Raw genomic sequence first — 24,578 nt, forward strand, 5'->3', positions numbered from 1 at the left:
AGGGGAGAGAGATAGAGATAGATAGATAGATAGATAGATAGATAGAGAGACAGAGACAGAGACACACAGAGAGACACAGAGAGACAGAGGGATAGATATAGGAAGGGAAGGAGGGAGAGCAAGAGAGGGGAAAGAGAGAAACAGAGAGAGACAGACAGAGAGACAGAGATAGGAAGAGAAGGAGGGAGAGAGCAGGAAAAAGAGAGATAGAGACAGACAGAGACAGAGAGACAGAGATAGAGAGGAAGGAAAGGAGGAAGAAAGAGAGAGAGACAGAGAGAGAGAGACAGAGAGAGAGAGACAGAGAGAGAGAGACAGAGAGAGAGAGGAAAAGACAATAAGCCAGACTGAGGTAGGACAAGTCTGAGCCAGCACATCCCTGCTATTTAAAGCTGCTCACTATTGGTACACTGTGAAATCCACTGACAGGTTCTTTTTTTTTTTTTTAAGATTTATTTATTATTATATGTAAGTACACTGTAGCTGTCTTCAGATGCACCAGAATAGGGCATCAGATCACATTATGGATGGTTGTGAGCCACCATGTGGTTGCTGGGATTTGAACTCAAGACCTTCAGAAGAGCAGTCGGTGCTCTTATCCACTGAGCCATCTCTCCAGCCCCACAGACAGGTTTTATGCAGGAGAATACCAGCTTCCTTGTTATTTCACAATGGAGCCTGGAAGATCAGTTAAGTGGCTAATGCTCAACTAGTGCAGGGGTCAGGGAGGGAAATATAGGCAGTGTAGAGGAAAATGGAAGTAAAGAAGACAGAAGAAGATTTGAAAAATGTTTGAAGGTCAGGGGTATGGTAAGTTGAAGAATGAGCCAGGCAACCCAAGTTCACAGAACTGTCACAAAAAGCAAATGCAGTGTGATCACACACCTGAAATCCTAACACTCTTATTGTGAAAAGGTCTGAGGCAGAAAAGCTGCTGGAGGTTTGTGGACCAGCTGGCCTGATGTACACAGGACAGCAGCATGAACAAGGGAGGCCACGCACACCTCAGCAAGGCTCAAGACAAGAACCAGCTTTCCAAAGCTGTCCTGTGACCTTCACATGCAGCCTTCGGCATGCCTCCCTGCAATGAGTGAATGAATACATGGATTTAAAAAAATGTTTAAAAATCTAGACTTTGCAGACATTGGGATGGGCTAAATATACAGATTTTTTTATATGAATGATGATTTAAGAGAAAGCTCCCAGATTCTAGTTATTTGTCTACAGATGTTGGAAATCTGCAAATATCTACGAGTTCTCCAATTTAGCCATAATTGCCCCAGAGTACGAGAGTCAATGGTGTTTTGAGACATTTTAAAATAACATCATTTCTACTTAGGACAACTCATTGTAGAAGAGCCTAGATTGCTTGATTTTGAAGCCAGGAGTGAAGTTCAGCTCATCATTCTTGCTGAGAACCATGGGCATAAAGCCTTCACCAAAGTAAGGGTTTCCATCCAGGATCTGAATGACAATCCTCCACGCTTTGCACAAAGTATATACCAAGCATCGGTGTCTGAAGGACAGTTCTACAATGCTCACGTAATACAGGTAACAGAATGTGTGTGTGTGTGTGTGTGTGTGTTACCAATCAGTATATGCCAAAGCACCTATGACCAACATTTAATTAAGTTTTAACAACCTCCAGGACACATGGCTTGGATGAATCCTTAGACTGCAGGAAATCTGAAATTCCTTTGTTCATTCTTCTTTATTGATTCTAAGCTCAGTTCCCAGACACCTGTTTTCTCGAGGGACTCTTTGAGTACTAACAGAGACTCTGTAGGTCACAAAAAATGTCTGGAATCCCAGGTTGAGACAGAAGTGAAGCAGGGCTCATTCTGAGGACAGCCCAGGCTGCAGTTCCCAGAGTCAATCCTATTCTTCCTGTGTTTACCAGGGTGCCATGGTCTAACAAGCATCTTGGTGAAGTCACCATGGCAGAGAAGTCTTTCCAGCATACTATAGTGCTAATACCCACCCTGGAAAGTCTACTATCTGAATTATGCTTAAATACACAACCCCAGGGGTCATGATGGAGTTTTATTTGATCCGATTTGGAAATTAGTTTTACTTCCTGGAGATCTCAAAGGCTGCTGTGGCCTTCCTGTGCCATAAAGCTGCCTACCATGCCCTCCTGATGAGGTCCAGTCTTTTCCATGTGGTCCTCAGCTTCCTCTGAGAACTTGGGTAGAAGGATGAAGGATAAACTGAGACGTAATTAAGGACAAAACCAGAGACTCAATATAGGAGTCCAAGAGGTGACAAGGGATGCGAGCCAAGGTAGAGTCATGCCAGATATAAAAGGCATGAACTAAAATAGTGTAATAATTCAACAGTTTGCTAAAATCTTGACTCCATTGATATAACTGGTTTAGTGATTGAAATTCAACACAGGAAAGCCCCCAAAATATCTCCATGGGAAATGTTATAGACCCATTGTTCTAGTCTTAAAGATACTTTGAAAATTCATCAAGTAAGCCATTGGGATGATAACTCATTATCACTAATTCTAGGAGTTGATTCCCTTTTCAAAGGTCCTCTTGACTTAAAACTTCACTGTAATATAAAAACAAAACAAAACAAAAAAACAAAAAAGCCTTATATTGGCCTATTATATAGACAATACCTCAATCAGATAAGAAAGGCAAATGAGGGCTAAGGGTGTTTGGGTGACTGGGTGGCTCATTAGATAAGGCATTTACTGTGCAAGTGTGAGAACAGAAGTTCGAAGTCCCAGAACATGTGCAAAAGCAGACAGGTGTGATAGCCTGCTCCATCCTTAGAAGGACACTCATGGGGCAATCTGGCTAGGTGGCTAGCTAGGTTAACTGAATCAGTGAATTCCAGGTTAGGAGAAAATTCTAAGTTAATAAACGAAGTCATCTAATGTCAACTTCTACTCTCCACATACATATGAACACACATGCCTGTGCACGTACATACACATGTAGAAATAAAAAGAAAGAAAAATCAAGCGAAAAATTGCTATTAGGTGTACAGACTTCCCTATGACATTCAATTGTTTGTCTGGAGCCAGTAAGAATCCAAGGCAGGGCTAGAAATCTGTACAAGCATATTAGAAGTTTTTCAGTTGCACCCACTTGTGTCTTGAAACATATGAGTGCCATTTTGGAGATATTTTAAATGAATGTGTAGACATTTTTCCTCCCATTATCCAGTCCATAAAAGTTCAATTCAAGTGTCAGCTGAATGGGTTGGTATGACTGTCAGCCAGGGGTTCTCAATCTGTGGGTCATGACTCCTTTGGGGGTCATGTGACCCTTTCACAGAGGTCACCTAAAACCATCAGAAAACACAGATAGTTATGACTCATAACAGCAGCAAGATTATGATTATGATGTAACAATGAAAATAAATTTATGATTGGAGGTTACCACAGCCTGAGGAACTAACTGTATTTAAGGGTGGAATCATTAGGTTTAGGATCACTGCTCTGTTCTAAGCACTATTTTTAAGATGCATTTGCTAATCTGTATTCTTTCCTACCATATTCTTCTGAGAAGCAGGCTCGGACCACATTGTAGGTTAATCTTTCCCAATGGAAATATTGATTTCTTACAGGTGTCTGCTACTGACTTGGATGGGGGCTTGAACAGCCAGATCGAGTATTCCATTGTCTCTGGCAACCAAGCCGGAGCCTTCCGGATCGACGAGCTGAGCGGAGTGATAATGACAGACTCCATCCTGGACTATGAGTCCGTGAGCTCCCACAGGTGCGCTTAGGTCCACACTCATCAGAGAACTCTACCCTAAGGTCATTCCAACTGAGCCTTTGGGAAAACTCTTTTTTCCCCTTTCACCCAGCCTACAGTCAACCTTCGGGCACCGTCAAAGAGCCTTAGAAATTATTTCCTATTTTGAAAAAGTGACTGGATCAGATCTGGAAGTTGATGCATCTTCTTAAGAATCAAGGGAGAGACATTCAAAAGACAGTGTTGGTGAAGTGTTCAGTGAGTGGAAATGCCCTCTGCAAATGCCTTTTGTTACTTTAAACACAAAGTAGAATTGAATGGCATTCCTTTGTGTAATTCTTTATTCTTTTCTGTTTGAAAGCCCAGCCTTGTCATCACGGTCCTTGTTGTGGGAACATGGTCCAGCAGAATGATCTTATTAAAAGCTAACATTCAACATTAAAGATCGTGGCCTAGCTTAGCATCTGAGAGATGCCAGCCTCCAAAGGGAGTAGCTGTGCTACAAGCCTGCTCCATGTTATCATGGGTTGGAGTTAGCCAAGTACAGTTTACATACACACACTGACAGCATCTCACTCAATAAAAAAAAGAGCTCTAAGAAACCTAAAATGGCCACAAAAGTTATTTCTTAAAGAATGATGGCCACTGCGAAGAACACTATGAAACTAATGTCTAAAAACAGGTCAGCAGTAGGATAGGGATGCAGGACTTCTCACTCAAATGAATTGAAATAAAAGCAGACTCAGAATTGCAAGAATGCCAAGGTGTGTTTATTGAAACAGAGCAAGAGCAAAGGTCAGAACGCACTACAGAGGAGAAGCCAGCACGTGGGTGAGGAGAGGCCCTCCAGGTGCCTGATTGCTGTTTAGGACTTCCTCTATGGGGTTAAGAGAAAGAGGAGTTTGGTTACTAAAAGGGCTTAGTGAGGGTGTTTCTCAGCTTTGATCGACAAATTAGATTATAAATTTTTCTACTGTGCATGTCCATTCCTATAACACATCTGATTTTATTAATTTCCACACTCAATCATGCACAGGCATAGGTGCTCAATAGGGGATTCTCCCTTCATGTTTACTGAAGATACCATTGTGTCTTACTGTGCCTGCATCCAAAACCAGTTTAGACTGGATCAGTCCTTCAATTCACATACTGAGAATATACTTGTGTAGATACCGGGTAAGATTTGTTGTTGAAGAGGAAAGAAAAACATAGTCTAGAGATGGGTGTGTGTGTAACCAATGTGGGAGCAGATCCAAAGTTGCTGGGCAGGCTTTTGGAGAGAAGTGTGTGTGCACAGTAAAGGAGCCAGGCTGCCAAGTGTGTTAGTGAGACAGGAGTGTGTATAGAGATGGCAAAACAAGCACAGTACAGATGACTGAAATATTCCCTATGCTTTTCTGCCTCAACCATGTATAGAAAATAGCAAAGGATCTCCTAGTGTTTTTGACTGTCTGATATAAGAAACATTCCTTTGCTTAAAACACTCCTCAGAGAAGCTGTTAGTATTGCTTGTCTTTGGAGAAACAGTAACACAGTGGTGAAAGAAAGCTTATCATTCTTGTTCTTACTACTGTTTGATTTACATTGTAATAGTATTGTGTGCTTTGCACATATGTCACAATGGTTACTCTTATCCATGATGGCCATCTTCTGAGATCCTCACTGAAGACCTGAAACTTACTGTTGACTCCCAAATACATTGTTTATTTGTGTTTCTAAATGCCAGGCAGTATAGCCACTCATGACCAGAGTTGATCTCCCCTTCCATGTTTTATGCCCTGCAAGATCTTATATACCATTGTTAACCTCTTGCTTTGAGATAACTAATAAGTAACTCAAGAATTACCTGATCAGCTGTGATTAACACAGCTATACAGCTGATGACTGAGATGCCTACTGAGTAACTAAGGAGTGGGTGATATATAGGTGTGGAGGCCCGAGAACAATTCACATTCTGGGGAGAAAAAGTACAACAGACAAAAGTGTCACCAAGATACTCCAAATTTTAGCTATTCAAAACTTATGAATTATTTATTTCTAGAATTTTCCATTAACACTTTTGGATGTTGGTGATTGGCCATTAAATAATTAAAACTTTGTAAAACAAAAGAAAACATGGATGCAGAGTGTGGCTACTGTGTTTCATTTCATACTTGTAGCCGTTTCATATAGAAGTTAAGGCAGGTATTTTATTCATTAACAATGCAAATTACATAGTTGGCTTATTCTAGGTTGTAATATAGAATTCTGACTCGAATCAATGATTCTGAACTGCCGTCACACTGTTTCCATCATTGAAGCTACAGAACAGCCCTTCTGATTAAGTGGGGGGGGGAGTACAAAATACTGTGTCAATATTTGAGGCTACTTTCATGTTTCATGAGGAAAGTACAGTATATTTGTGTGGTTAAGGACTGAAAGCTGCTTTGAATGGAATATGTTACTGAGTGTATTGGACTAATTAACCACCCAAACCCTTCCAATTCTGAAAGTCTGATTAAATGTTTGTTTTTTTTATTTAATATATTTCAAAATATTACTTCAAAGGTAATTTTTTTTTTTTTAGTTTAAAACCTTACCCTAAATTAGCAGTTAGGAAATGTTTTGTAAGATTTTAATGTAATTACTAAAATTATTGTGTTTAATGTATAAATATGTTAAAAACTATTCTTTCGCTTTATTGTTAAGCATGAAACATTTCTCCTCCATGGATGACTTTAGGTAAATCTCAGCTCAAGTGTTCTTTCAGTGATTGTAAATTCAGAGATCATTGACAGTCTGTTAGGTCCTGGGAACTAAGCACTTTCCAATTGTGATGGCTTTCTGTTACAGAATTCTTACTCAGTGGAGCTTAGTTAGCAATTAAATCTAATGGTTTTCAACTTTTTCCTATTTGCGTCATGTTCCCAACATTTAAATTAGTCCTAATATTTAGAAAGGCCCTTCTCCAACTCCCCATGAATAAATTAACTCCAAACTGTGAGAAGCAAAAACTGAGAAGTTGACTGCTTTTCATCTGCCATAGGAGCAAATTATCTGGGCCATTGTACATTTGCAAATATCTTCAATTGTACCACCATATATAAGCATACCTGTGTATGTGCATGCATGTGTGTGTCTGTGTGTGTATACATACATGAGTGAATGTGTTTGCATGTGCCTGTGTGTGTGCATGCATGTGTGTATATATATACATGAATGAATGTGTTGGTGTGTGCATGCATTGTGTGTGTATGTGTGCATGCAAGCACACATGTGTGTGATGATATAGAGATTGGAAATGTTTTTCTGACTTGGAAAAGCATTGGTCTTTTTATGTTCTGAACTTGTTTGCCTCTGAAGCCTGTGTAATTCTAGCTCCCTTACTGTATGTGATTTTTCTCCCTTCTCTTATTATATTTAGAAATATCATTATAATCTTTTTAATGTTTCTCTGTGTGTGTGTGTATGTGTATGTGTGTGTGTGCATGTGTATGTGTGTGTGTGCATGTGTACACACTCACATAGTGTAAGAATGGAGGTAAGAGGACAGCTTGTGCAAGTTGGTTCACTCTTTCCACCATATGGGTCGCAGGGATTGAACTTAAGTTTCAGGATTGGTAGGCAATGGCTTTTACCTGCTGAGCTGTATCACTGAGCCTCATTATATTCTCTAATGTAGGCCTTCTCTTGAGCTGAGTAACTTCTTTTTGAAGAAGGAACCCTTCCTTTTTGTTCTCATACATGATTTCATTGTGAATTTCTGCCCCTCTGCCTGTTCCTTTTCTTGTTTATTTTGATTACTGTTTTCGTTCTGACATTTGCCATTTTGGTTGTTGCTATGGATCCTGTTCAGTAAGTGTTCAGGAGACACTGACCCTTTTCAGGTGTTAGAGTTCTAGTTTTATTTATTGGCTAACTTCTCTGGAATATTTCATATATATAAAGCAGAATACTGAAAAAGATTAGAGATCATAGAAGATTAAAGACCTTACATATCTATACATATACATATCTATCTATCCAACTATATGCATGTACATATATACACATGTATGTATGCCTCTGTTTATAAGACATATATATACAATATGTGTATATATACGTATATGTATATATATATATATATGTATATACATATACATATGACATGAGTAATAAACCAAACATACCTAAGAAGTGGAACTTGAGGTCCATTTCTCATGTTGTATTTTTGAATACCTTCTGATCTCTGCCTTCCTTCCACACACTTGTCTACACCGACTCCACAGCATGCTCTATCTTCTCATCTCTTCCACTTCTAACTTTGTTCGTTATCATTTTTTAGCCTTATGGACTTGCATATTTTAAAAGGAAACTTCCTAGCTATCTTCTCATTGGACTTTAGGGAGAAGAGACAGGCCTGAGAGGTCATCTTACCATCTTTCATCAGAAATCCACTCTAACTCTTTTTATAGCCATTTCTGGTGTTAGCTGATTTTTTTATTTTTCTTAAAATTTCAGAGTGAACAGAAAATTCCTGGTAGATATTTGAGATACAGTGGAAAGAGAATTTTTAAAATTTCTTCTGCCAATACTTTTGGGTTTCTTAAAGGAAATTAAGTGAGATCTTATCTGCTCAAAGGCCTCATCTGAAGTGTTCTGTGGTGAGAGAAGCTTCCCATACTTGGGGGAATAGGAAAAGATCTTCTGGTCTTACAGAGGGCCTGTCCTAGGTCTGGTTGGTTTCATTGTGGCCTCTGCTGACACAGCCCTGTGAAGGGTTCTGCCATATGGAGCCAGCTGAACATGCTGCAACCCTCGGCTTCACAAAGACTGCCAAGGAGCCTTCAGACAGCTTGGCGTATCACAGGCTCAGTTCAGAATCACTGCAGCTCTGCTTTCATGGTCTGTCAGTTGCTCTTCCAACCATCTACAGGCTCTCCTTTTCTTGCCCTTTTATTTTGACACAGAACAAGAAATTTCCTCCATATCAAACAAGGCTCATTTTTCTTTTTTTCCTGACTTAGGCATTACATAGGACCCTGAGGTCAAGGGATTATGATGCTAAGGGTTAAGTGACAGTAATGACACAGTTGATGGAAGTCTAGCTTTAATGTCTCAGCGGAAACATTAGATAATGTGGAGAGGGGCAGGTGAAAGGCCTGCACTTGGTATAAGACACACCAAGACCAAGCTCTCAGCACAAAGAAGATTTTTTTTTTTTGCCCCAGAGGGACAAAAGTCATGGGGTAAGAGACAAAGACAGGAGACAGAGGACTAGGGAGAAATAAGAAGGAATAAGAGAGAAAGGGGAGGAATATTTGCCCCAGAGAGACAAAGGACTGCCTCTGGATAGAGAGGAGATGGACATGGCCCATAGGCAAATGGCAGTTTATAAAGGGATTATGTTAGGATGAGTTGGGTTGTTTTGATTGGGCATGTTTTAGGAGAGCCAGAGGGAGCTTTTGATTGTTAGACTTTGATAGCTGGACCTTGGTGGTCAGCCTTGGTAGGAGGACCTGGCCAAATAAGAGAATCAAACTTGGTGGCTAGCTTTAGGAATGTAATGTAATGGGGAAGAGGGAAGGGTGCAGGGCAGCATCTGTCAGAGCTGGGTTTGCTATGCTAAGGCCTGCTAGAGCCTTTCAGCAGACAGCAGTGGAAAAACAAAATTATGAGTTGATTACTTTCGCAAAATATTCCCATATGTACTTGACTGATGGTCATGATTACAAATCAAATTCCCACTTAGAGTCATTCCTATGAAATCCAAGTCGGTGTTCTGCTGCTGTCCCAACTCCATGAGTATAGAAAGCCGTAGTGTGTGGGCTTCATGGACAGCAAGCATTGGCAGCTTGTTCTTAGTGGAATTCAAAACAGGAAAGAGATGAGACTTAATTTTACATCATTTTAAATTTTAAGATTGGGAAAGCATACCTACAAGGTACTAGTAATGCGAGAGAAATTATGCCTACTGTCAAGATCCAGTTTCTTAAAAGATAGTCTCTCTTACTGGCTCATATGAATACCATCTGAAATGCAGGTGTTATTCTAATTGACAACACACTTTACAATGTACCTGCTTCTCCCTGGATTTGTAGATGTGATTTGTTTTTGTGATACTTTATTGGGTTGTCTCATCCACCACCCTTCCAACCCTATTGCACCCTGATCTCTTTCAACCTCCCAACAATAGGTAAGAGAGAAAGAAGGATAGAGGGGAAAGGAGATGTAGACCTCTTTCGACTGCTTCCTACTGATTAAGGGCATTGAGTTACTTGGGACAAGTCCAGTCTTTGTCTCCCAGATATCCATTTTTTTTCTTCTCTCCTCTTTGCTCATGACCACTTGACAAAATGCATCAGCAGGAGACAGTAGCACCTTCTTCTGAGCGAGTGAACCCTGTCCCTCTGAGTGAGTGAACCCTGTCCCTCTGAGCGAGTGAACCCTGTTCCTCTGAGTGAGTGAACCCTGTCCCTCTGAGCAAGTGAACCCTGTTCCTCTGAGTGAGTGAACCCTGTCCCTCTGAGTGAGTGAACCCTGTCCCTTTTGGGGTTCTGGCATTTATACCCTCTCAAAAGTTTCCAGACGTCCAAATGTCATAACACTCTCAGAAACTATCTGCAGCTGATAAAACTATGCTTCTGCTAGAGCACAGACAAATCATAATCACCTGCTGTGAAGCAGCCTCTTATCCCATACCTGGGATTAAAACAAAAACCTAGTCACAGAACATAACTGGGTTATTAAAGAAGTCAAAATTCTCACTACATGACTCTCACAACACTTACTAGAGAAAAATGAAAGGGAAGGTATGATTAGGTGCTCTGTAGGTGTAGGACAGGAAACATGCCCAGGGAGGGACCCAATATGACGAGCACAGAATCTGAATTGAGCAAGACCTAAGATTGGATTCTGGATCTGTCATTTAATAAATCTCTAACCATGGAAAAATCCACAGAAACTAACCCTCACCATTCATTAAAGAAAATTATTAGAGTGATAGGCATCCACCTAGCCTAAAACAACACAGGAAAGAGGCAGACAGATAAGCCATCAAAATGATAACTATTGTGGCAGGCAAATGTGCAGTGTACTATGATCATAGAGAGCTTTCAGATCATATGAGAATCATTACTGAAGCTATGACCTTTCGAAAGGCACCAGAGTATAAGGATAGGAGTATCAGCCAGAAGCCAGCACTTAGAACGTCAAGAATACTTGCTTGGGAGATTGAATGGCTTCAACATGGAGAGTCAAGTAGATGTTTAAATAGGGGTTCAGATTTTCAAACTGCTATTGATTTATTTTTAATTATGTGCATGGGAGAAGGTATACACACATGAGTATAGGTGCCTGGGGAGGCCAATGGCATCAGAAGTAATTGTGAGCTATAAGGTATGGGTGCTGGGAACTGCACTTAGATCTTCTTCAGGAAGTATACATTCTTAACCACAGTGGTTAAGGTTAACTCCTAGATTCAAGTGGTGTTTGATCACTCTACCTAAGTCTCTAAAGATAGAGACAAAATAACACACTAAGCCACGGGACACTGAAGAGATCAACTGAACAGACTTGCAATCTGATGATGCTAAGAGTGGTGAAAGAAAGGGTGAAGTTGAGACCAATAGTAGTCGCTCTAGCTTGGCTGGTAGAGCAGCAGTTCACTGTAGCACCACCCCAGGGAGATTAAATCATACTATGTGAATTCTATCAGAATTCACCCTTTCTCCTCTGAAGAGTCCAAGCCCGTCATGACCCAGTTGCTCCTTCATCATGACAGCAAGATCTCCCAAGTCTATAATGTTGATTGGTTTGAAATTTGGATCTGAAAAGTATCTGTATATAGCCATCCCTTTGCCAGAATGTTTTCATGGTGCAATTAGATGGAAATATGTAGCAGTCCCCACTCAGTAGGGTGGGCACAAGTGTTGGTACATGTATTGCTTAGATTATTCTTAGAATTTTAAAGACTGTCTCCAAGAAATTGTGCATTTATTTTTACATTAATGCTTCACAATCCCTGGCAGCTTGCTGGAGTTTGTTCTTGAAACTTGTCAAAAATACATAAATTTCAAGCTACCATTCTTGTGAAATAAATTGTAAATGATACTATTTAGAAAAGGCCAAGGGAGAAATAAAAGTCAGTGAATTCACATAAAAAATTAAACTAGATTTGATATTTATGTTTATTATACTTCCAAGATGGCTCATAACATTCCTTGATTCTTTTCCAAAACAGCTTGATTGTGCAAGCCACAGACAGAGGGGTGCCCCGGCTTTCTGATACAGCTCTGGTCAAGATACAGGTGATTGATATAAATGACAATGCCCCGGTCTTTCTTCCCTCAGAAGCAGTAGAAATTGCAGAAAGTAAGTGTGGCCATTTGGAATCAACTTTTGATTGACTTACACATTCATCTTTTTTTTTTTTTAACAGCCAGAAGTTTTATTAAGTATTAGTTCTCAACAGTCATGCAAGCCAGATAATTTTGTCTTCATTTTATTGGTCTTAAGAGAAATATCAAATATCAAGGGCTTAGAATCCTAACACTTGGATTTGCATTCAGACGGGCTGGAGGCTGAGTCCCTAGCCTCCAACTGCCAATTCTTACAGTGTGTTTATGTGTAGACATTTCTTAAACATTACATGTACTCCAGGCAGAAGCACATGTTGTTGCTGAAATAGTCTTTTGACTCTTTTGAGCAATGGTTCTGTCAGACTCATGCTTCGATGGTCTTTGCAGGACACTAATGATGATAGCGAAACTAATTTGATCATATGCAGAGTTATCACTTTCCATTAGTATAACCCACATTACTGATAGACACTAAGAAATTATTTTTTTAGTGATGGAGAGTTTGGGAGATTTATTACACAATGACTCCATAATCTGAGAACCCAAAATTGTCCTATGCTGAATAGCTACACTAGGAAAGCCTACCCATCCCCCTATAGCTAAGGTTGAAAACAGCAGTTACCTTGGCTTCTTTCCTCTCTCCATTATTACCAAATTTGTCCTGAAACATTTTGAACATTTATTTTACTGTCTTTCTAAACAAGTTATACCAACTTCCTTCCATAGAAATCACTCCCCATAAGGATGCCTGTAACTGTGACTCTATAAACAAAACATATTTCAGGTTTATCTCTCACTTTCAATATTTTTATTTGCTTTGAAGGACTGTACACTGTTTCTAAGCATGTGAATTGGCACAAAAATGTATTAGTACAACTGGGGTGAATATATCACAAGAGCAGAGTACATAAGTCAAACTCTACTGAATGGGGTACAGTGTGCTTAGTACTCACCAAGAATTCCTCTCCAGCCTTAAAGACTGGAAATTACAAATTCCATGTACAGTAAAATAATTCTGAATATCTTGGCAGATACTTTCCACTGACACCATACTAGACTGTTAGACATGAGTTTGCGTTCACAGGTGGGTTAGGTAGAGACCACAGGAGACACCGAGTGTGTCATTTGTTCTGTGATGTTTTGTCTGATGAGTAAAATTAGACATCTTTCTTTCCTCACCAGCACTGTGTACACTTTGTTTTTCCATAGCCTTGGCAATTTTAGTTTTGAGAAACAAATTTAAAAGAAGAAGGCAATGTCTGTGTCACTATCAAAGAAATAATTTCATGAAATGAAACACTAGGCACTTAAATACTAAATCTGACATCTATACACAAATGTTTTCCTTTAGTTCTCGCCTGCTTTCAAAGTTAATGATTTGTATTATGTATTTAGTAATGTCCTTTCTCTCTTTTACACCCCTGTGTGAGTCTCTGCTTAGATATAGAAACTACAACTGCAGGAGAGTACTCAGGATGGTTTTTGATTCTGGAGTTGCATTGTAAGCATATGGTAGAAAACTGTAATATAAAACTGGGGCACAGCCTACTTTCTCAATTTTCTACTCTGTGGTAGCTTTTCACTTTTATTGTATTAATAAATTCTTCTGTGTTTTGATTTAGTCCATAATGAGCTGTAGATGAGAAATCATGCCAGAAAAAAAAAAGGAAAATCATTTTAGATTGAAAATGAAAATATTTGGGCTGAGTGATTGAAGAAATGTCTTTTGATGGTGAATTTTAATGGGAGCTGACATTGGTCGTGATTGCAGGTTCTTTGTCTGGTGTAATTGTGGCTCGGGTATCCGTCCATGATGCGGATCTGAATCCAGCTTTCACCTTCAGTCTTGTCAAAGAGAGCAATCCTGGAGCCAAGTTCGCTATCAGGCAGGACACTGGAGTAGTGGTGCTGGCGCAAACGCTGGATTTTGAAGAAGTCACCGAATATGAGCTGATCATCCGCGTTTCTGATTCAGCGCACCACACAGAGGGCTCCCTCATCATCCGTGTGCTGGATGTCAATGATAACCCACCAGTTTTTACTCAAGATTTCTACCAGGTAAACAGATGAAAAACTAGAAAGAACAGGGGGTGGGGCTAAGAGATGGCTCAGAAGTGAAGACTCCTGGCGGCTCTTCTAGAGGATCTGATTCAAGACCCAGCGTGCACATGGGAATTCACAGCCATCTGTAACTCCAAATCCACAGGATATGTTAACCTGTCTTCTGGCCTCCTCAGGCATGTACATGAGGCACAGACAGACAGGCAGGCAAAAAAAAAAAGCCTATATATTTGAAATAAAATAACTAACAGTGGCGAGTGAAGTCAGCCCTCCATCACTGATAGGCTGATCTAGACTATCATCATTCACTGTTCATGCTGAGTTCATGTTGCAGTCTTGTCTAGCATATTGTGGACACGGAGTCATCTGGAATTATGGTGCTCCTTTATTTGTTGAGTATGTGGATCATCAGACCTTTGTATTTGTGTGTGTGTGTGTGTGTGTGTGTGTGTGTGTGTGTGTGTATGCGCGCGCACGTGTAGAGTCTAGTTACTCACAACAATTGAAACTTGTCCAGTATTTACAAGGCCACAGGGGAGGTGAACTAGGTTGCATTATCTGATGATGCTTTGGACAGATTCTTTAAAAAATAATAATAAATGGAATAATGTTTCACACAAACAGATCGTGAGCAGATCTAGAAAGTGAAGAATGTAGGGCAAAATGTATGCTTACAGAAGTCATAACAGTGGTCACAGTCTATTGAGGTCTCAGAAATGAATCCCAATACTCTTCAAGGAGAAAATGTAAGATGATTAACACAGGAACTCAACCTAAGTAACAATTCTCCATAAAGTCTCACCTGAGTGATGTAATTAATACCTTCTGTCACTCAGATATAATCTAGAAAGAAAATGCTTCATAGTAAAAACCAAGATTGAATAACATTAAAACTGTTTTCTAAATCCAGGGACCATTAACATTTCAGTTTATCAGTGATAAACATCAACATGTCTGTCTTCCTTAGGATTTTATTGCTATGACTAGGGATCATGATCATAACTTTTATAAAAGAAAATATTTAACTTGGGCTGGTCCTTTAGGTTCAGAGGTTTAGTCCATAACTTCCATGGCAGGAAACAAGACAGCTGAATATGGTGCTGGGGAGGGAGCTGAGAGTTCTACATCTGGAGCAGCAGTCAGCAAAAGGAGAGAGTGACATTGGGCCAGACTTGAGTTTCTGAAACCCCGAAACCCATCCCAAATTGCACACTTCCTTCAACAAGACCATACGTGTGCCAGCAAGGCCACCCCTCCCCACAGTGTCACTTTCTATGAGCCTATTTGGGCCACCTTCATCCAAACCACCACATTCCACGCCCTGGCTCCATAAGCTTGTAGCCATATCATAATGCAAAAGTGCTGCAGTCCAACTTCAAAAGCCCCCATAGTCTATCAGTCTCAACCCCATTTAAAATTCCAAAGACTAAAGTTTCTTCTGAGATGCATGGCAATCTCTCAACTGTAATTTCCTATAAAATCAAAATGAGAAAGCCGATCACATTCTTCCAACATACAGTATCATGTGATATGCATTACTATTCCAAAAGAGGAGAAGGAGCTGAGCGGGGAAACACTGGACCGAAGCAAGGCTGAAAACCAGCTGGGCAGACTCCAAACTCTGTGTCTCTATGCCTGTGTCAAATCACTTTTCAGATCTCCAACTCCTTTCAGCTTTGTTGACTGTAACACACTTCTCTCTCTTGAGCTGGTACTACTCCCTGTTAGCAGCTTTCTATGGCAGGTGGTCCATGACTCTGCCATCTCCGGCATCTTGGCATCTCCGGGCTTCACCCTCACAGCTTCATGCATCTCTGGACCTACAAGCAATAACAACCCAGACACATGCCTGGCCTCAATGGCTTTACTTAGTTATGGAGGAAGATTCCATATCCCTTTCTTGTATCCTTGCCTTTAAAGCCAAAACTATGTGGATGAAGGCTGCCAAGTTGCGCAGCTCACTAGGGTATGAACATGGCCTTCTTATTCAAATACATTGTTATCATCTTTTTTTTTTTTTTCATGGTGGTTTCCTGTGTTTTAGGCTGGCTGTTCTGGAACTTGATCTGTAGACCAAGCTGGTCTCAAACTCAGAGAGTCACCTGCTTCTGTCTCTAGACTGCTGGGATTAATGTTGTAAGCCACCATGTCCATCTCTGAACTTTTCTTCTTAAATTCCTTTGTACAAATTGGAAGCTGAGCTGGGTGGAGGTCTTGTTCTGGGGTCACCACTTTCTTTGTTCCAATTAGCTAATTCCAATTTCCTTAATGTGTTTATTATTCCTAGTGATTCTGTCCCCCTCAAACTGTACATTTTTATTTTTCCCTTCTCAGCTTGCTCCTTTTCACTTTAGGTCTACATAAGACTGGCCACTAATAACTACATAATACCCTAATCTGTTTTGAAATCCCCTCTACCAAAGCTGTTAATCCACATCTCTTCAGTTTAGCCTCAGGTGGATTTTTTGGACAAGGGCAGAAAGCAGCCACATTCTTCACCAAAATATCCGAAGAATGGTCTCTAGGCCACATACGAATACTCCTTTCCTCTGAAACCTCTTGAGCCAGGCCCCTACAGTTCAGGTCACCCTCAGCACCATTGTCTTCCATGTTCCTACTGGTATGTCCCATTAAGCCCTGCTTAATGCATTCAGCTGCTTTTCTAACTCAAAAAGTCAAAGTCCACATTCCTCCAAACAAAAGCACAGTCAGGCCTGTCACAGCAATGCCCCAGTCTCTGGCATTAACTTCTGTCTTAGTTGAGTTTTATAGCTGTAAAGAGACACCATGACCACAACAAGTTTTATAAAGAAAAATTTTAGTTGGAGCAGGCCTATAGGTTCAGAACACAGGTAGACATGAGGCTGGGGATGGAGCTGAGAGTTCTTTTACATCTGGATCAGCAGGTAGCAGAAGAAGAGAGTGTCAGTGGGCCAGGCTTGAGCTTCTGAAGCCTCCAGCCCACTCCCAACCAGACACTTCCTCTAGCAAGGCCACACCCACTCCAACAAGGCCACACCTACTCCAACAAGGCCACACCCCCCAATAGTGCCTACTGGGAATATTCATTCAAACTCCCTATGAGCCTAAGGGGAATACTCATTCAAACCACTACAAGGTCTACCAAAAGCATACTGGGTAGTTCTTGAGTCAAAATTAATGACATGGTGTCAAGCTCTGCCCGTGTTCCTGAAAATAACTTATTTACCAGCATGATGCCTTTTTCCTCTTTTATCCTCAGGCTACGGTTCCAGAACTCCTACCTGGAGGGTACTTGGTGCTGACCCTGTCTGCCACAGATTTAGAAAGCAGTGGAGACATTTCTTACAGGATCCTTTCCCCTCCTGAGGGATTCACCATTGACCCCAGAAATGGTGAGTTACACTGGCTGTCATGCATCCCAGGTTATGGTCCAGAAACATGGAATCATCCGCTTCGAATACTCCTAGCACATTCCCTGCAGTTACAGGCACTGCTTTCTTAGCTATCTAACATAAAGAATGGCAGTAGTACATCTTCAACGTCTCAGTGGGTAGACAGCAAAGGGTGTTGTTAAATGCTGCTCAATGCTAAGAAGTGCAGAGACACTCTCCCTCAATAACTGATACCCAAGTTCATGTGTCCATCCAACAGAGTTTAGATGTTCTTTGTGACTCATCAAGAATTAAAATAATGTCAAAAAAGATCAGCTCATTTTTCAGGATGTCATATGATTAGAATGTAGAAGCTGGTTTTCTCTGCTTAGTGCAAAAACAAAAAAAGTAATAGTGCCATACATTCAATAAAGACAAGAATGATCAAAGGGGGCAAACATTTCAGCTTCCATTTCTATCAAATAGAAGTCATTGCCTAGCAGTGCATAGTTCTGTTTTATGCATCATCTTCCAGGCCCTTTGTATTCTTGTCAGAGAGGACAGCTGTGGTGTGCAATGTACGCAGACAAGCAACTGCTCACTCAAACACTCCAGCAGAAGACAAGGGACATTAATCATAAATAAACATCAAATGCTGAACTTAATAAAGAGGGGTGATCAGCCACACAGTGTCCTGTTGTCCTGTTAGGGCACACTCTAGGAAAGATAGGGCCCTGCCATCATACCATCTCTATCCATCACAGCATCATTTTCAAGAGAGAGGTGAGTTTAAAATTAATTGTAGAATTATCTGAAAGATGACTGTAGGCCCCAAGTATCAGAAGAAGACTCACTGGGTACTTGGAATGAGAGAAATAAGAAACGCTGTACAACTTGTAGGTGCGTGCCTTAAGTATAAGTGCATCAGGAGCTTGGATGCCCTTCATGACTTTGTCTTTCAATCTTCTCATCTCATGGGATTTCAGATACTGGCAACTCCTGTCCCACATCAGTCAATAAAAGTATATGGAATTCAGGCCCCCTAACACTTAAGTCTTAAGCAGTACTTTTGCCTGATAGGCGTGGTATGGAAATATTGCCTCAGAGTGTTGATTAGAAATGTTTTGAAAGTCTAGTTCATGGTGTGGCTGTAATTGAAATGCTATAGTTAAACCTCACCAGTGGTTCCACATTTATTTTTAGTGACTACACTTAAAACACTTTAATAATAAGGCCATTGTATACATACTTGTAAAAGACATATATTTCCATGCTTACCACAATAAGAAATATCTGATGTATTTTATCATTAAGGAAAAAGACACCAATTGCTGAATTAACTTATGATCTTATCTCTATAATTAAACACTCCACTTTCTCATTCTCACTGCTTTTATTTGGATAGAGTGACTTCCAGAGTAAAGCCCCCTTGTGTGTGTGTGTGTGTGTGTGTGTGTGTGTGTGTGTGTGTATGTGTGTGTGGTGCCAGGCACACACACTTTACCACTTGAATGCTTGAATATCCAAGCCGTTTAATTTTTATTTGAGACATAGTCTCATTGCACAGCCCAGTCTGGTCTCTAACTTTCAATCCTTCTGCCTCAACCTCCCAAATGCCAGGATTATCGGCATGTACTACCCTGCCCCACTCAGAATAGTTATGTTAGATCATCTCTGTAATATGGTTATAGATAATGGGATAAAATAAGACTATATAAGACAAGAGTGTAGTTTCTTTTAAAAATAATAATGAAACAACTTACTATGCAACAATGAAATTCAGGGCAAAATGTAGCAAAGGCAGACTCAAGCAGCACATGTAAATGGAAACTGAAGATTATTTCTGGAGCTTTTGTATAAATATAATAATTTTGAAACCTATCTGGACTTCTTGTTGGCTGCAACTTAAAACACCCAACAAAGAGCAAAGCACATTTGCATATTCAGTACACATTTTGCTAGCGAAACAGATCATGGACGTTTAGTTCACAGCATTGATGCGCTGTCTTATTTTTCAGGGACCATATTTACTACTGATTCTGTATCACTTCTGGAAAAGATACCAACACTTCGGTTTCTGGTTGAAGCCAGTGATGGTGGAATTCCCTCCTTGACGGCTCTTACATTAGTGGAGATAGAAATACAAGATGTGAACAACTATGCCCCTGAGTTTACAGTGGGGTGCTATAATCTTAGCTTGAGTGAAGATGCCCCCATCGGAAGCACCCTCATGACGTTTTCAACTATCGACCGTGACTACTCTTTTGAAAACACATACACTGAGTATTCTATCATCAGTGGCAACTTACACAACTACTTCCACATTGAAACCAGCCTCCTTGGTTCAGAATATCCTCACCAGCAGAGTGGTGCTCTTGTGTTGCTTCATGCTCTGGACAGAGAAGCTAGTGCCAGCCACAAACTTGTAATTCTTGCGTCTGACCATGGCTGCCCTCCACTGAGTTCCACAAGTGTCATAGGAATAGAAGTTCTTGATGTCAATGACAACGCACCCACCTTCAGCAGTTGGCGGTATCATGCCCATGTCAAGGAAAGCACCCCAGTAGGGAGTCACATCACCATGGTGTCGGCAGAAGACCTTGACATGGGTTCACATGCAGAAATCATCTATGGCATAATCTCTGGAAATGAAAAAGAACATTTTTACTTAGAAGACAGAACTGGAGTTCTTTATTTGGTGAAACCTCTGGACTATGAGGAAACAATAGCATTCACTTTAACCATCCAAGCTGCAGATGAGGAGGAGAAACATGTCTCTTTCGCTGTTGTGCACATCAGTGTGTTAGATGACAATGACCACTCACCTCAGTTTCTGTCCTCTACTGTGGCCTGTGTCACTCCTGAAAACCTGCCTCCTCTCTCCATCATATGTTCTGTGCATGCTCTGGATTTTGATGCAGGGCCTTATGGGGAAGTGACTTACTCTGTTTTGTCCCCCTGCCTTGTCACACATGGGATGCATCCATATCAGGATCTCTTTGCCATTGATTCTTTGACAGGGGACATTCATACTGAGCAAATGCTTGACTATGAAAGTGTTAGTGAGTACTGCCTCCTGGTTCAGGCCAAAGACAGAGGCGGTGCCTCAGCTTCCCTGGAGGTTTGGGTACAAGTTGAAGGGATAGATGAGTTTGAACCCATTTTTACTCAAGATCAGTATTTTTTCAGTCTCCCTGAGAAGGGTCAAGGACGACAGCTGATTGGCAGAGTGGAGGCCTCAGACGCAGATGGTGGCATGGATGGGGTGGTTCTTTACTCCCTTAGAACTCCTTCCACTGTCTTCTCAGTAAACAAAACGAACGGCAACATTTACTGCCTTAGAGCTCCCCTCCTAATGAGCAGTCAGCTCAACAGAGAAGACACCCTGGAAGTGAAAATTATTGCTCACAGCCCCAAGCCTGGCTCCAAGTCCACATCCTGCAGTGTGTTTGTGAATGTCTCTTTGCCAGCTGAAGGACACCATGGAACAGTATTGGTTCACAGTTTCTCCATCAGCCTTGCGGTCTCCTTGTTAGTGTTCCTCTCGCTCGTCTGCACTCTGATTGTACTGATTTTAAGGCATAAGCAAAAGGACCCACTACACAAGTATGAGGAGAAGAAGACCCCATCATCCCCAGATGCTGACCCCAAATTGACAGGAGCTTCAAGTGAACTCAAGGCTGAGCAGGAGACAGAAGAGTACAGGGGTGTGACAGGGCCTGGTGGAGTCATGCCTGCCGAATGGTTGAACTTAATGAGTGTCATGGAGAAGGACATTATCCACCTATTCAGGCACTCAAACTGCAGCGGCCACTGCTCTGTGGATGGAGAAACTGCAGAAGATAAAGAAATCCAGAGGATAAATGAGAATCCTTATAGAAAGGACTCAGATTCTGCCCTGAGTGACCGGGGATCCAGGGTGCCAGACTCAGGCATCCCTAGGGACTCTGACCAGCTTTCTTGCCTGTCAGGAGAGACGGATGTGATGACTAGTTCTGAGATAATGGAAGCCAGCCACCTGTTTGAGGAAGGAATAGGAGGGGAAGGCTGTGACACAATCTATGTTCAAAATAATACATTATCCCCCAGAAGAGAAGCAACAGCAGGTGTCTTGGCTGAGAGCAGGAAAGAGTCCTTCACTTCAGGCAATCAGGAAGGAAGATGTGCGGCTCCTTCCACTCAGTTGACCTCTGATGATATCAGAGGCAGCTATACCTGCAATTACTTCCTCAGCTGGGAACCCAAGTTTCAGCACCTTGCCCCGGTGTTTAATGATATTGCCAGACTAAAGGATGAACATTTGCAAATGCCTGGCATTCCAAAAGGCACATCTTTTGTTTTCCCACCCCCTTTGATCACAGCAGTAGCGCAGCCTGGGATTAAAGCAGTTCCCCCACGAATGCCAGCCATCACCCTGGACCAGGTTCTTCCAAAATTTCCCCGGTCTCCCCTTCCCTGTCATGGCGGGTCTCTACCAGAAACCATGACTCCCAACTTCTCTCCCTCTCTTTCTCTACTGACAATGCAGACTCCTGCCAGGTCACCAGTGTTGCCAGATGGAGAATCTATAGGAATGTGCATACATGGCACCTGCCATGACTTGAAAGCTGAAGACGAAGTTCAAATATAGACTGACCATGGTGCTGACTCCCTGCTTGCTCCCCCACCTCTCAGCTCAGACATGAAGAGATGAAAGCAAATCCAGAAAGATGGGTTTGTTCTTACCCAACAGCAGAAGATCTCATGTAGCCAGCTTTTTTTTTTTTTTTTAACTTGCCCATTTCAGTTTCTCAAGACTCTTCCAGCCTTAATGAGAAGTTATTTGCCTCGTCTAGATTTTTTAGGTTACTCTCAGGACTCATGTGTGTGGACCTTAACTAGTATGTTTTGTCATTCCGGTTTCTTTGATGCTTAAAGTTTATGATTTGAATACTCATCAGAAATTATGACTGGAATTTTTCATGATGCTGTGCCAAGATAGCCAAAAAACGCATTCTTGATTGAATGGAGCAGAAAGCATGCTCTTGATGTAAGGCTGAGACGGACAGGAGAATGCTTAGGCAGCTAAGCATGTGACTAACATGTTACTGCTGCCTTCTCTACAAGTGATGACCCCTCTGGTGCTCTGTCCAGATAAAAAACCTTCAAAGATTAATTTATAGAATCTACTTCATTTTATTTTCTTCTAGGTATAGTGACTTTGGGTGTGAGATAATTTATCTACTCAATGTCCATTTTTAAAATTTGTGTAGATAAAATTATGTTACTAGCTAATTATAAATTTCATAGAGTATTTTAGCAGTATATTTTTAAATGAAGTTTTTCTTTTATATATATATATATATATATATATATATATACGAAAGTTTCTACTATTAAAGTTAAGGATGGGTGTCAGAAGTCTCTCTTCCATTTACTGTTCTCCTGTACTCTGTCCTTGCTTTGAACAGTCTCACAATGAGGTGGAAAGAATTCTGCTTTACACAGTTCCTGTTACAGAAACATAGTCATAGTGTCTGGTGCTCACATGAAGTGTTACAGCCCTTTCTCTGATGAACCAAGAGGGCATCAGAGATACTTTACCACATCAAGAGGATGATTATATCCTGAAGATGATGATCAACCAGTCATCCTCATGGCATGGGGGTAGCATGGAGTCCACAGCCAGGTTTTAGGATCACCTTCTAGGAATTCCATTGTGAAATATTTAATGCATCTGGGTATGTTTCTCAGTAGATCAGACAGGCTTCTGCTCTGTAACTAGCTCTTTTAATCTCCCCCCACCATGTATCCCACTTGTGGAATTACATGAAATGATTTCTCTTCACTTAAAAACATCGCAGGTGCAGTTTGATGTCAAGTTTAGCAGGGCAGTAATTTGATGACTCCTTATACTGATAGAATATATGACCATGTCCTCTTGTTGACTCAAATTGACAGCATGTGTCTAAGCCCTCATTCATAAGTAGTGTGATGGCCATGAAGGATTTTGGATAGGCTTTAATTTTAGGGAAGGTAATCTATATGTAGGCCATTTCAATATTACAGCACTGATTCATGTCTCACCTTATCTTGAGGGCTTCTGAAGAAGAAATTTATTGACTTTTGTAAAAGGAAAAAAATGAATAATTATTTCACTATGCCAATAAGAGTTCTCTCTCTCTCTCTCTCTCGCCTCTCTTTCTCTCCCTCTCTCTCTCTCTCTCTCTCTCTCTCTATATATATATATATATATATATATATATATATATATATATATATATAAAACAGATCTTTAATTGATGACTCCTCTCAACACAGAACATTGATCGGAAGGAGATGCTCCTTGGTGTTTTCTTTCCCTAATTCCATACTTTAGAGCAGGATTATTTGTGTTCACCACAAATACCTTGTTTTTAGATGTGTTTTTCATTTACTTAGGCTTTGAAAAGAGGATTGCCCATCTCACTCTTTCCTATGTCATTTGGAAAGTCTTAGACTTATTACTGAACATGATTCTGTGGGCTTTTTTTTCCTCGCTAGTTCATAAGCAGCAGAAGACAAGACACATTTAGAGCTCCTTACCAATATTTAGCAGATCTTTAATTGATGACTTTATTAATACCACCCCAAGCACTGCAGCACCATCAAATAACTGCCACAAGTCGAATGGAGGGCAAGATGTGAACACGCTGGTTAAGTGTTCATAATAAATCACGTGTCAGCCCTTTAAACCAGAGTGCTTTTTCCTAAGTAAACAATATAATTTCAACTGTCTTCCTTCAAGTTGAATATTAAGCCACCTCATCTGTTCCGTGTTACTCTCCTGATCTCTACACCAGCTTTGGCACTCAGGAGGGGGTACAGAACTTGTTAGTGGAAAATCATATTAAGCCCCAAATTCATAAGCTATAAAATAAAAGACAGTTGTCTCTTGTGGAATTTTTGGCTGCCTGAAATTCTGGACTCTCTTGTTGGCAGCCTTAAAAATCCTGGTGTAAATCAGTACCAAATGGATGTCAAAATTCTGTGTCCCAGTAGTAATCATTGGATCAGCTTCCAAAACGGATTCCTGGGCAAATATAGGGGGAAATGCTGTATCTTTAGGGAATTGCTCATTTCACTGTTTTTAAAAATATTGAAATGTG

General features: G+C 40.8%; 1 protein-coding gene across 2 annotated transcripts in view; it reads left to right on the plus strand.

Moving 5' to 3' along the window:
- Dchs2 (dachsous cadherin-related 2) overlaps positions 1–23,423 on the plus strand; it is a 204,533-nt gene extending 181,110 nt beyond the window's left edge. For both annotated transcript variants that reach the window (XM_031374196.1, XM_031374197.1), the window contains exons 15-20: positions 1,340–1,551; positions 3,586–3,737; positions 11,920–12,050; positions 13,809–14,095; positions 17,340–17,472; positions 19,470–23,423. In XM_031374196.1, coding sequence (XP_031230056.1) covers positions 1,340–1,551; positions 3,586–3,737; positions 11,920–12,050; positions 13,809–14,095; positions 17,340–17,472; positions 19,470–22,081 — 3,527 coding nt within the window. In that variant the 3' untranslated portion in view covers positions 22,082–23,423. The remainder of the gene's footprint in view (positions 1–1,339; positions 1,552–3,585; positions 3,738–11,919; positions 12,051–13,808; positions 14,096–17,339; positions 17,473–19,469) is intronic.
- The last annotated feature ends 1,155 nt before the right edge of the window (positions 23,424–24,578 follow it).

The sequence above is a fragment of the Mastomys coucha genome, unplaced genomic scaffold, assembly GCF_008632895.1.
Source record: "Mastomys coucha isolate ucsf_1 unplaced genomic scaffold, UCSF_Mcou_1 pScaffold16, whole genome shotgun sequence".
NCBI lineage: Eukaryota > Metazoa > Chordata > Mammalia > Rodentia > Muridae > Mastomys > Mastomys coucha.